The following is a 13,427-nucleotide window of genomic DNA, read 5'->3' on the forward strand; positions in this document are numbered from 1 at the left end:
GAGAGTCTAAACGTCCAGGCGTCGTCGGAAAGAAGGACGTGGGAATCCTTGGCTATGAAATGAGAGGTAAGAACTCCGATGAAAATCATCAAGCTCGTGGAGATCAATGAATCCATCACCGTTGCTATCAATCTTCGACATTGCTTGCTAGACTTAGATAGAGATAAATCTGGGAAATGATAGAGGCATGATGATGGTGATCAAAAGAGAGATAGAGAGTCAAATTTCTCTGATCTGATATATAGGTGTGGGTTCAGGGACCTTAAATATTAAAAAATAATATTGTGGGTATCTTCTATTACTAAAAATGAGACAGAGACCTCAGACTAATTTTTCTTAAAAGATAAAAATAAAAAAAAATTAAATTTATTTTGATAACACTACGTTAATATGATTTATATATTTTGAGGAGAGTAATAATTTTTAAAAATTAAAAAATATTTTTTAATTTTAAAATTCAGAAAAAAAAAAAAACAAACAAACAAACAGCCCCGTATATGTTTTGCCTTTATCGCAGCGCCCGAAAGAAGCATCTAGACATTTCCCACAAAATATAGAGAGAGAGAAGACAAGCCACAGCCTACCTATCGACTCTCTCTCTATATATCTATAGATTCTATACTATTTGTATATCGTCCCGCTCTGCATTCTGCAACGAACACACAACAATCACGCAATAGAGCAAAGCTGCGAACTTTTCTTCTCCAAATTCGAAATCTCTGAAGAAGATCGAAGATGAGGTATTTTCACTCTTCCTCACTTCTATTCTTTTCTCTCTTCGCTTTTATATATGGATGCCTATTTGTATGTGTTGTAGTATATATGTACTTTTAGGTCTCTGTTTTGCTTTTAATACTTCTATTTCTGAATATATATATATATATATATATATTAACTTTATTTTGTGTCTCTGATTCTCACTCTCACTAGTAGTTGCTAAAACCCTAGGGTTCTGACTCTGGTTGGTGATGTTTTTGTTTCTATTATTTTGTTTGTTTGTTTTTTTTTTATAGTTAATTTTAGGGTTTTAGTTGAAGTGTTCATAAATTATGAATCAACACACAATCTGATAATCCTGTAGTTTGAAATTGTGTGTCTGTATAACAATTTACTGATGCAGATCCTTTTGCATGCATTGATTGGGATTTATATGTATTTAAGGCTGTTAATCGGGTAGAAGCTTGGTTTGGGATTGTTGATATGTTTATATATTAAGATTGCAAATGCCAGGTTTGGGAAGAATCATGTTATATATGTAGCACACGTCTCATCTAGGTCATAGAATTTACTAAAATTCGAGGTGGGTATTTGGAAATTACATTTAACTAAAAATGTATCTATTTGCAAGTGAATGATGACTAAGAAATTAGGTGTTTCGGTATATTGGTCAATTAGATCAATTAATTTGAGTATTGAACTCTGATTTTGAGTGAGGTCTTCTATTTTGCGGTTGAAGAGCCAGTTATCTAGTTGAAATTGCTCGTTGTTTTGTAGGGGATCGCTTGTAATGTTTATGAGTTAGACTAATCTTTGAGTATTTTAAATTTATGGCCTGTTTGGCAAGTGAGGTTGATTGGATGTTCAACATGAGTTTGGTAAGGTTGGCATGAAACATAAATCAACTAAAAAGAAAAGGTATGCAGCTGGTTTACACAACTCAATCTGATATGTGGTTCCAAACATAAATTGTCTAAGCCCATTATGTAGTTCAGGCACAACTGAGGTTTTTAAGAGCTAAGAATGATTTATATTGTGCTTGACCTGTTGGAAAATACATGTATGAACATTATTTGTGGTTCTTTGCTTGTCAAACTTAGGTTAGTTTGACCTCACACCAGGTCTCAATACACAAACTAACTGAATTTGTAACCTTAGATTAGTTTTTTAGGTTTGATCATTGTCCAACTTAACTTGTCCAATTTACCCTAATTTGTGATTTGATGATATCACCATTGTGTGTATATATATTGCCCCCCCCCCCCCCCCCCCCCCAAACAAAACAAAAAACCAAACCAATTTTTAAGGTCCTAATTTGAGACATTGCAATGCGCATCCCCAAAAGATTTAAATAGTAATTTTCTAGTCCTTTAGTGTAAGTTTAGAGGTTTCAACTTGGTGGAATGCACTGTGTGTGTGTGGAGTGGGGAGGGTGGTAGTGGGGCTAATTAGAGTTTAGTACTGCCTAACTGACGTTCTAAGCCATGTTGTGCATTTGGTGGCTTGAATTGTGGAATTTTAGAATAAAGGCCACTGGTGTTTTGAGCTTTTGGATTTTTCATTTGGTGCCTAGTAGAGCTGCAGCATCTCATTGAAAGTTTTATTTCCCATTACCATGGCATTTATAACTCCAGCCACAGCCACCAAAAGAAGAGGAAGAGAGTGAGGGATGGGGGGGAGTTGTAGGTCATAGACTATTGTAATTATTCCATAAGAGGACTTTTGCATGTACCATTTGATTCTTAATAATTAATAAAATATTATTAGTAAAATCCTGGGGATAGTACATTCAAAAGTCCGCTTATTAATTAGTAAAATATTAACTATCAATAAGCTATTTTGATTATCCTGGGGATAGCATATCGGTACCATATCAATGAACCTACAACACATCTTTATTCTGAATGTGCATTGTGTTTTCAAGATCTTTCACTGATCAGATAAGACAATTGCTGATTGCACGTGATATTATGTGTGTGTACTGTGTAGAACTGTAACTGCTAAATACTGACTTGATAGCTTAACTGACGGTGAAGAGTCCTTTTACTTTTATTTTTATTTGTTCTATCTAATTTTTCATTGTCATCATTTTTCTTGGCCAGCCGACATCCTTCAGTAAAGTGGGCCCAGAGCTCAGATAAGCTGTTCATCACCATTGAACTACCGGATGCCAAAGATGTGAAGCTCAAACTAGAGCCAGAGGGGAAATTCTTCTTTTCTGCTAAGAGTGGAGCTGATAACTTGCCTTACGAAATAGATATGGATCTCTTTGACAAGGTTGATGTAAATGTAAGTTCACAAATAATGATTTCAAATTTTTTTTTTGCCTGTTATTTACAGCTAGCACATAGTGGGTGTTAATTAATACAATAATTGCAGGAGAGCAAGGCTAATGTTGGGTTGAGAAACATTTGCTATCTTATAAAGAAGGCAGAGAGTAAATGGTGGAACAGGTTATTGAAACAGGAAGGAAAACCGCCTGTCTTTTTGAAAGTTGATTGGGACAAATGGGTTGATGAAGATGAGGAGCAGGATAGTAAACGTGAGTCCTCCGCCTTTCCCTTTCCCAAATTGTGATTAGTATCATTTATCTCTCAGCGGCACTTACTTTAAGTTTCGGTTTTTCAGCTGGAGCTGGCATGGACTTCGGTGACTTTGACTTTTCGGTGGGTAACAAATTGGTCACATAGAATTTTCTTGGTTTATGCCAATTGTTGATGGACTTTTGTATAATTTGTTCTCTCTGTTTTCTTTCAGAATCTTAACATGGGTGGCGGTGGCGGAGATTTTGATGGTGATGTTGCTGACAATTATGAAGGTAGGTCTTATTTCCTTTGCATCTACAAAGAGCTTTCTGTTTGCTTGAGTTTTTGGAATCTGTTTTTTGAAAACTAATTTGGTGAAAAGATTATGAAAAGTTCAAAAACACTCAATTTTGAAAATTGAAAAACATTGATATTTTTGGTGTTTAGTTTTCCAAACTAGTTTTTAGTATTTTGTCAGAAACCAAATTCCGATTCTGAAAACAAAACCTAAAGTTAAGTTATTTTTTCTGCTTTTGTTTTGTTTTTGTTTTTGTTTTAATCTAACATAATCTATTGTGCTTGCAGAGAGTGATGACAGTGATGCGGAAGATGACAACGTGGAAGAAGTATCTGGCAAAAAGATGGTGGAAGAAGCCGCACCGGCTGTTGGTGAAACCAAGACAAAAGCTTAATGCTTTCTGTCCAATGTGCTGCGGACTGTTCCCCGTTCAAGTTTCACCTTGCAATGAAAGTAGATAAGTTGACTTCTGCTTTTGTTTATATGAGCAGTATTAAGAAATTCCAGTTTTCTGCCCTGTTTTTGTTCAGTGTGTTTGTTTAAATGGTAATGGTTAGTGTTTTTTGGGGTATCTGAAATGCTGACTGCTTGAATGAGAAGTAAAAAATGGATTGTTTTTCTTCAATTTTCCCTTTTTGTTTCTATTGCTCATCGTCTTGTTCTTTTCCAGAAATTGTTAGATACACTGTGTTTGGTTGGAGATTTGAAATAGGAAATGAAAAGTGTGTGTGAAACTAGGTGAAATATTTTATTTACATTTCACTTATCTTTTTTTTTTTTTTTCCTTTTCTATTTCTTTCCCAATTCTCTCAACCAAACATAGGGTTAGTAGTAGTTTTTTCGCATTCGTGATGCTTCTGATAAATGTTAAATCATGAATTATAAAACTTCTATGAATGGTGAACTATAAAACGTAAGGGTTGGTTTGGCAAGGGCTCATTGGGCTTTTTTAGCTCAATGAGCCATAAAAGACAGAATAGGCTCATGAGCCACAACAGACAAAACATCTCATCCAACCTCATAATCATTATACTCTTCTCTCACAAAAAAATTAAAAAAGCTAAAAAACCAAAAGTTCTTCCCAAACTAAGCTTTTGAGTCAAGGTTCATATAGTCAAAAAAGTCAAAAAGTTAAAAAGTCAACCAACTTTCCAAACGGAGGCTTAGTTATTATAACATCATTAGTTGGGGCATCAACCGAGCAAATGGTAACAGTATGATTATTTTGTTTGGTTTAGTTTTTAAAGTCTATTTTCAAATTTTTTTTCTAAAAAATTGGTAAACAAAATTAAAAAAAACATTTATTATTTATATATATATAGCTTATTTTATTTTTGGGAAGGTAGAAATCATTTTTAAAATTTTAAAATATTTTTTTGATAAATTAAAAAAATTGATATTTATTTTTGTCAAATTAATTATTATTTTTTAAAAAAAATTCTAAAAATTGCACATGTTATTTATAGGGCTGTGTCCAGCTTGCTAAAATAATTTGTTTGAAATCAATTTATTATGTAAATAAATTTTAAATTGTGTTATTTTTTAGAATTTGACTTGATAATTATGGTTTGATTGAAAATTTTAAGTAGGTTTAGTATTGAAGTTTGTTCTTGACTTGAAAATAAACAAATCCAACTTGAGTTTTAAAACCACACTCGCAAGTAAAACAAATTGAGCAATGCTAGCCATTTGATGTCACATCTCACCACACCATTGGGATAATGAATCGACTAATTATAGGGTGCACCACATAAAGATGGCAAAAAAAATAAAATAATAATAAGCATATCATTTTATAACAAATCAAAATTGAAGCCTACTGGAAAAGGGCTTGACTTTTTCCCCAATTAAAGAAAAGTTCAGATTATGTTGGGTTCATGGGGGCTTACTTTGTTCATCTAAGTTAGTCATTTCGTAGAATCTTGTATATAGATCTATGAAAAAAATTAGATTGATATAATCGTAAAAATCATGTCACTAATGAAAATCCATGTATAATTTTCTTAAGATTAAATAATATCACAAAATATTGCAATAAAAAAGTATCCAAAACACAATCTTCACTAATCATAACACAAAGTGACGATGGAAACAAGAAACAAACAGATCAATACTTTTTTTTCACCTCGCAAGGCCAAAAATATAGATCCATCAGTTGTCGGGCAGTCTCATTTGCAGCAGTTCAGATGGCGGGCGCAAGTTGCAAACCATCTCTTTTGTCTTCCCAAAATACACCTGAAATTGCAAAACAGTATGAGACTTCCAATTCTACACCAAAGGCTTAAAGGTAAAAACATTAGATAATCAGACGAAATTTCGCATTTCAAAATCATCAAATAAGGCTAAAAAATATGTTGTCAGAATACCTGATCTAATGAATTTCTCAGTTTACTCTCCATTTCTTCTATCATCTTTCCCATGTTACTTAGATGACCGTCGGCCACTGAGAGATTCATATTCATCTGTTAAAAAAAGAAAAAGCAAGATGAACAGTATAACTCTCCCATGAAAAGGACCATAGATATACCTCTGAGCTATATGACTTCAAATCATAAAACCTGACCACCTAACAAAATAGAAGGGTGTGAACAAATTCCAATGCTTTATTGGTGGAGGTCTGTTCACAATAGTAGTTGGAGCTGGACTTCAGTGAATTTGTCAAAAAGATGTGAAAACATTTGTTTTAGATGACACTGCTGTGAAATATGGTATTTCTTAAAATAATCTCCAACAATAGGAAGTAGAAGTGGCACCAAGGGTAAGGTAACAGGGAATTGTTCAATATGGCTTGATCAAATGCAACAAATGGTTCCGTTCACCAAAAAAAAAAAAAAAGTGGCAATGGTTTAGTTCAAGATGGAGGGCAATATCAGGATGAAAGGGGTGGGGTCTTGGAATGAAATGGTGTAAAAGATAATGATGTATGATTTAAACATGACATCATTGATGTGGGTGCACTATTATAAGTTTTCTATCTCATAAAAACAGAGTACAACAAATATACAGGCTGTCAGAACATGCATAAGCAAACAGGAACTGCTTGCCTTTGTATTACTGATCCCAAGCCCCATACGGAAGTTGCATTAAGGTAAATGACTAGGGCAATCTTGGCATAAAGCTTGTTGGCCATTAGAAAGGTTCACAACTTAAAGATAGTACCCACCCACCAAATTGTTTTTTTAAAAAACAAAATAAAAAATGAACTAACAAAAATATTGCAGAGGCAACGGTGGCAGTAATTCCTACTACTGATGTAGATACATACAGTTGCAAAAAATGCAATGGCAGCACCTCTCTTATAGGTTAGGGCTCAAGCCTTGCACTCAATCAATTCAATTACTATTGGCAAATTGCCGTATCTCTTTAAGCTTCCACCCAAATGTAAGTACCCTACATTCTTGGGGTTCCTTTGCTAATTAATATAGAAAGTTGAAGCTCGATTTTAATGGGAAATTCCCTTGGGAATACAAGACAATTAGTCATAGTGGATAAAGTCATCTTTCGATTGGTAAGGACTACTTTTCAGTTATCACAGGGATGATGATTTAACTATAAAGAGAAGCTACAACCAGCAATCACTTGGGGCACATCTACCCCTCATCCATTAGCTGTCAGGATGTTTTTCAGTATCTTCCAATTGTCATGGCTTTCATTTCTATTTCTCTTTTTTCCTGTGTTCTTCCAGTAAAAGATTTTTCTCATCCTTAGGGAAGTACTTTCAGTCTCCATTCACTGAGGTTTCATCTCTAGCCAGAAAATTATAATTGATGAACAAGCGATATATAACGTGCTCATACTTCAAACAGCCATAGTTGCTGTCAAACTTTTGTCCATTATACCTCACTATACAAAGCTTAAATAGGTGTGGAAGCATAAAAAATCAGATTCAATTAAATCATATCAGCTCTCAAGGTCTAAGCCTCATGATGCTAAATGGCACAGCCAGTTTAGCCTTCGGCCTAGTTTTCCATGTTCAGAAAATGGGAAAAAAATGACACAGCCAGTTTGATATTTTTTTACTTTTAGTTGGTAGATGCTATTCATCTCCAATCAACACCATCTAAAAAACCACAAAGCAAGATAAATATCAATCCATTTTTAATCGATTACAGGCAACCAATGTGAAGCAAATTGGCATGGAACAACATTTTTCTAAGTTGAGCTTGTCTTTGACTTATAATAAAGTCTTGAAAGCCCAGATACTAGTTTAAACTCAACAATATAAAACACAATTTAAATCAGTATGAATTACCTGTCTTCTAATTGACCCTGACAGATTGAACGTGCCAGACGAGTCATTAGTTGTAGTCAATGACAACATGACAGTACTTGTTAAACAGTAACGAGTCATTTCTTCATCCTCTGGAGCCACCTAAAGGTAAAGGATTGCAGCATGAATGAATGAATACTCTAAAAGAGGAAGGGAAAACTGAGTCTGCAGATGATGCCTACCTCAATGACATGTATAGCATCCCATATTCCATCATGCAGATAACCTCTCCTGCCATGCCCTGACTTTGAGCCATCTTCATTCTCGAGAATTATTGCAGGTTAGTGAAAAGATGCAGAACTTTTTATCAAGGGTATTAAAGAAAAAAAATTACCTTTTGTTAGAATTTCCCATCTTTATCTTCACCTACTCCACTACACACTCCACTTCACCTACCTCCACTTCACCACACACTCCACTTCACCTAACCCACTATCACCTCCACTACACCTACTACCACATTTTCTTCTATATATAGATTGTATAGGAATTGTAATAAATCAATCTTGTAATCAATATATCAATCAATAATAATACATACAATTTATTCTCTCTCTTTCTCTATACATTATTTCTTACATGGTATCAGAGCTGGTTTAAAACCTAGTATTTTCGCTTCCCCGGCGGGCGGCAACCTCACCTTAGCCGCCCGCCGGACCTCAACCTATTCCGCTGATAAAATCAACAAAGATTTGTGCAACTGTAGTCATGTGTGAGGCTGATGGAGAAGAATTCTTCACCTCATATGACGAGACAGTCTGGAACTGGAAACACTGCAACATTCTGCTCTGGAATTCTGCAGCAGCTAGATTATAGCTTGGTTGAGTGCCAAGCTTTGGTTCTTCCACCCACTCTTGAACTTGCCCAGCAAAGTGTGAAGGTTCATGCTTGTGTTGGAGGGACTAGTGTGCGCGAAGATCAGCGCATTCTCTCCAGTGGGGTTCATGTTGTTGTTGGTACTCCTGGTCGTGTGTTTGACATGTTGCGGAGACAATCACTTCGCCCTGTTTACATCAAAATGTTTGTCTTGGATGAAGCTGATGAAATGCTGTCACGAGGTTTTTAAAAATCAGATCTATGATATTTTCCAGTTGCTGCCACCCAAAATCCAGGTTGGGGTGTTCTCAGTTGCTGCCACCCAAAATCCAGGTTGGGGTGTTCTCTGCCACAATGCCACCAGAGGCTCTTGAAATCACCAGGAAATTCATGAATAAGCCTGGAAAGAGAAAAAGCTCATGCTAGGATTTGCGAAGTGATTCGCTGCAGGAATTTTGGCTTTGGATGAAACCCTTACCATACTCCACTCATTCTCTCCAACTGTTCTAACTTTTTATTTTTATTATTATTATTATTATATCAAATAATCAATGCACTCATGTTCCCCACTAACAGTGTCCACTTTTGACCCAAACCATTTTCAATCCATCATTTCTCCTTCACCTTTTGCACTCCACTCACCGACTCTCTCTCCACTTTATCACATGGGTTTGTCCCTCTCTCTCCTCCATTTGATTTCAAAAATCACTTATTTTTATTTATTTTTTCCAAGTCACTTTTCCTCTTTTTTAAATACCCCACTTTATTTTTGAAACAATCGCACTGATGTTTTTCATATAATCCATCTATAAATATTTTTTATCTATTTTCTTTCTCCCTTGTTTTCTTTCATTTTATTTTTTATTTTTTTCAACAAAACACTCCCAAAACAAAAAAAAAAATAAAAAATAAAAAATAACATTTTACAAACTTGTCATTTCTTCATGCCGGGGATCAACCCCGATCAGCATTTTACACCATAAAAAAAAAAAAATAAAAAAAAATAAAAATAAAAAAACACAAAACAAAACAAAACACAACCAACACAAATCGGAACAGTGGGATTTTTCTTCTCGCCTATTCCGCCGGTCTTTTCTTCTTGCCACCGTCTTGGGCGGCCCTTGCCGGTGTTGCCTCCGTGTTTCCCACTCCACTGGGCATGATCACTACTCCCTGCTCCTCCACTGCAGCATATGGCGGCCCTCCAAATCGGAACATAAAACTGGCCTTCCGCTTCAGCTCCTTGTTTTCCGCCTTTAGCACACTTATCTCTGCTCGCGCATCCTTATACATGCGTTGGAGCAGAGCCAGTTGGGCGTTTAACTGCTGCACCTCATTTGTCCTACTCTGCAGCCGGTTCGACAAATTTGTAACCGCAGTCATGGTTTCCACACATGACTTCAGAGTATACTGATTGGCCTCAATATCAGTTTGCACCGCCATTTTTTGCTCCACCGACCGCATCGGAAAGTTCAATGGAGCAAAACCAGAGGTGTTTGGTTGAGGTTCACTGGCCATCGCACCAGTTATTTCTCTTGTGGACTCGTTCAGTTCTGGAAAGAGCGTGAGCAGACCACGGGAAGAGGAGGCCATGTTGCTAAGTGTTTCAGAGACGGGTTGGTTACAGAGTATTACAGAGTTTCTCAGCAAAGGAAGAGTTTGTTTCAGAGGATTTTCAGAAGTTTTTTGTCTGCCTCTGCCTCAGCCTCCGTCTTGGTTAAATAGCCGAGGCAGCCACGCGCATCGCGCGCCTCTTGCCACCAGACGACAAAACGGGCGCGCAAGCCAAGGCGCCCACGTGCCTCGCCATCATGTCTGGCACACCTTTTGATGAATTGGGCACGCCTTTTGATGGCACGCCTTTTGACAAAATTGGGCACACCTTTTGAGGATGCGATTTTTTTTATGGGTCCGACAAGACTCTGTAAACTGTCCCGACATAGATTCCGGTTAGTTTCTACAAGGGTCCGACAAGACTCTGTAAACTGTCCCGACATAGATTCCGGTTAGTTTCTACAAGGGTCCGACAAGACTCTGTAAACTGTCCCGACATTGATTCCGGTTAGCTCCTTTAAGGGTCCAGCAAGACTCCGTAAACTGTCCCAACATTGTCTTCTACAACGGTCCGACATGACCCCATAAACTGTCTTCTACAACGGTCCGACATGACCCCATAAACTGTCTTCTACAAACGGTCCGACATGACCCCATAAACTGTTTTTCTACAACGGTCCGACATGACCCCATAAACTGTCTTCTACAACGGTCCGACATGACCCCATAAACTGTCTTCTACAGCGGTCTGACACCGCCATCCAGTGTCCTCTACACCATTATGACACCACCATACCGTGTCCTCTACAACGTTATGACACCCCCATCCAGTGTCCTCTACAACGTTATGACACCCCCATACAGTGTCCTCTACAACGTTATGACACCACCATTCAATGTCTTCACCAACGGTCTGACACGACCATACAGTGTCTCCTATCCTTTTTTATTTTTATGTATTTTCTTGTTTTGTTACTCTCTCCAAACTCAAGTTGGTTAGTTTCTCTCCTCCTTGAGTTTGCGGGGGGCTGTTAGAATTTCCCATCTTTATCTTCACCTACTCCACTACACACTCCACTTCACCTACCTCCACTTCACCACACACTCCACTTCACCTAACCCACTATCACCTCCACTACACCTACTACCACATTTTCTTCTATATATAGATTGTATAGGAATTGTAATAAATCAATCTTGTAATCAATATATCAATCAATAATAATACATACAATTTATTCTCTCTCTTTCTCTATACATTATTTCTTACACCTTTCTTTATCAAGAAGCAAGCTACAAAAACTTCATTCGCATCTTCCCACAAATACACTGATGAAATGCCGCCTTCATAATACCTACCCAAAATACCAGTTAATCAATTTGCTACTAATTTTTCAGAAACAAAATTAGGATAATGAATGTAAATAAATGATTTTCTATTAAGTCATCATCTCTTTCACAATGCCATCACTAGCTCTCTTGAGCAACTAAAATCAATAAAATATTCACATTCTGTAGTTTGTTTCAACTGATTAAAAAAATTAAAAATTAAAAAATAATAAATAACCAAAGGGAATACTGAACAGAAAGAAATAGAGGGAGAAAAAACAATTTATGCCATAATATAGTTTAATAAAAAAAACACAACAAACTACAAGACGAGGTAAGTAAAGGACCTCACTGGTCACGATAAATTGCAAAGACTTCATTTGCTTCAATCTCAAGTTTCCTCAACTCCAGAGAAGGGTAAAGTCCATCTCCCAATGATGGATGGTATTTATTTGACCAAGGTGACCTACAACAAAATATGGGATCACCGATCACAAGACAAGATTAAATAAATACAAAGAAAGTATAAGAGAAGAATTGTGGGCTATAATTTGAAACCAGAACCATGTCCTGAAACCATAAATAGAAATAGATGGAACAAAGCAAGCAATGTTAAGTTGTTCACAAGGCAAGTGCTTGCATAAAGAATCTAAGAATGACATCATGGTTTAAATAGCCCATAATGATGTCTCAAAATTTGAGTTGTGCAAGAGAAGAGAAGTGCTTAGCTTAATTATTGACTCTGATTGTTAGGAAACCAACACCATTTGGGAAAATTAAGGTTAGCATGCTATAAAAGTGATAATTTTGATTACAGGTATTCAGGAGGTGAGCATATTTACCTATAGGAGTCAGCATCTCTGTTGTATTCACATAAGATGAACTCCTTTCCACAATCCACATCACACAATACCTGTCCTTGCCAGTTTGAAAGAAAATTTCCCAATTATATGAGAGAGAGAGAGAAGATATCATTTCCAGAAATTCAGTAAAAAATCAATTTTTGATAAATCTAAGATCCACAAATCTTGTTAATGGAATGCAATCAAAGATACAGAAGGAAGGCAAATTGAAAAGTAACCGTCGTGTTTACGCACACAAATCGCAAGAAAACAAAAAAAACTGAATCGAAGTAAAAAACAAAGAAATGACATGAGAAAGGAGGACCTGAAGAGGCTGATCGACTTGAGAAAGGAGATGCGAGGAGTGGTCAGGCAAGAGGGTGAGGAGAGCAGAGAGAGCAGTCTCTGTGTGCTTCGGAGGAATTCTTCTCATCAATCCCATCGCTGCCTCCATTTTCTTCCAACCAACCAACCAACACACACACAAAACAGTTTTAGAGAGAATTTTAGAGAGAGAGAAAGAGGCGAGTTGTTTGATCCGTGTTTCCCTCGCGGGAACCGTATATGAAGTGCCTTTTTTTGAGTATGTTACGGAATTAGTCATGGTGCTTCGCACTGCATTTTAACTCACTACACAGTAGCAAGCAAGTTTAACACCTCATCGTCTCTCTCTCTCTCTCTCTCTCTCTCATTCTCATTCTCCTGAGTTCGGATTTGTTAAAAGGAAAATGTTTGGGATTTTTTTTTTTGGGGGGGACCTCCTCCATTTACAGTGACCTGGATTAATGATAGGTATGTATTATTTTTTTTCTTTTGTTTTTTTATTTGGAGTAGAGATTGTAGGGGTGATATTTTATGGGGTCTGAATCATTACTATTTTGTTAAAATTGAAAAATTTAATAGTTGGTTTGGGATGTTTTAAATAAGTGTGTTTTTTGAATTTTTATAAGGTTATGGTTTCTGTCCAGTTCGGGATCGGACTGGACCTGCTATTCGGCCCATGGGGGCCACCACAGGTCCCGTTTTGATAATCTGAATCGTTTAATGTGTAGAACTCATCGAGTACTATATGCCTA

At 36.6% G+C, this 13,427-nt stretch overlaps 2 protein-coding genes across 2 annotated transcripts; one reads left to right on the forward strand and one right to left on the reverse strand.

Annotated features, from left to right (window-relative positions):
* The first annotated feature begins 479 nt into the window (after positions 1-479).
* On the forward strand, positions 480-4,165 carry LOC114261809 (co-chaperone protein p23-1). The gene is made up of 6 exons (XM_028202123.2): positions 480-740; positions 2,820-3,006; positions 3,097-3,259; positions 3,346-3,383; positions 3,475-3,535; positions 3,828-4,165. Exons 1-6 carry the CDS (start codon positions 736-738, stop codon positions 3,932-3,934), a joined length of 561 nt encoding a protein of 186 aa, XP_028057924.2. The 5' UTR covers positions 480-735; the 3' UTR covers positions 3,935-4,165.
* A 1,353-nt stretch (positions 4,166-5,518) lies between these two features.
* On the reverse strand, positions 5,519-13,029 carry LOC114261808 (F-actin-capping protein subunit beta). Its single transcript, XM_028202122.2, has 8 exons — positions 12,677-13,029; positions 12,352-12,422; positions 11,862-11,975; positions 11,453-11,535; positions 7,993-8,066; positions 7,793-7,912; positions 5,907-6,002; positions 5,519-5,775 (listed from the first exon to the last, which is right to left on the reverse strand). Exons 1-8 carry the CDS (start codon positions 12,953-12,955, stop codon positions 5,692-5,694), a joined length of 921 nt encoding a protein of 306 aa, XP_028057923.2. The 5' UTR covers positions 12,956-13,029; the 3' UTR covers positions 5,519-5,691.
* Positions 13,030-13,427: the final 398 nt, after the last annotated feature.

The sequence above is a fragment of the Camellia sinensis genome, chromosome 6, assembly GCF_055761805.1.
Source record: "Camellia sinensis isolate YWXY chromosome 6, ASM5576180v1, whole genome shotgun sequence".
Taxonomy (NCBI): Eukaryota; Viridiplantae; Streptophyta; class Magnoliopsida; order Ericales; family Theaceae; genus Camellia; species Camellia sinensis.

Excerpts from the sequence above, each read along its gene's own strand:
- LOC114261808 (XM_028202122.2), bottom strand. The coding sequence starts at position 12,955 with ATGACTAATTCCGTAACATACTCAAAAAAAGGCACTTCATATACGGTT. Across the intron at positions 11,976-12,351 it reads AGAGATGCTGACTCCTATAG|GTCACCTTGGTCAAATAAAT; the intron begins GTAAATATGCTC and ends ATTTTGTTGTAG. Across the intron at positions 6,003-7,792 it reads CAGGGTCAATTAGAAGACAG|ATGAATATGAATCTCTCAGT; the intron begins GTAATTCATACT and ends TTTTTTTAACAG.
- LOC114261809 (XM_028202123.2), top strand. Across the intron at positions 3,007-3,096 it reads TTGACAAGGTTGATGTAAAT|GAGAGCAAGGCTAATGTTGG; the intron begins GTAAGTTCACAA and ends CAATAATTGCAG. Across the intron at positions 3,536-3,827 it reads TGTTGCTGACAATTATGAAG|AGAGTGATGACAGTGATGCG; the intron begins GTAGGTCTTATT and ends TTGTGCTTGCAG.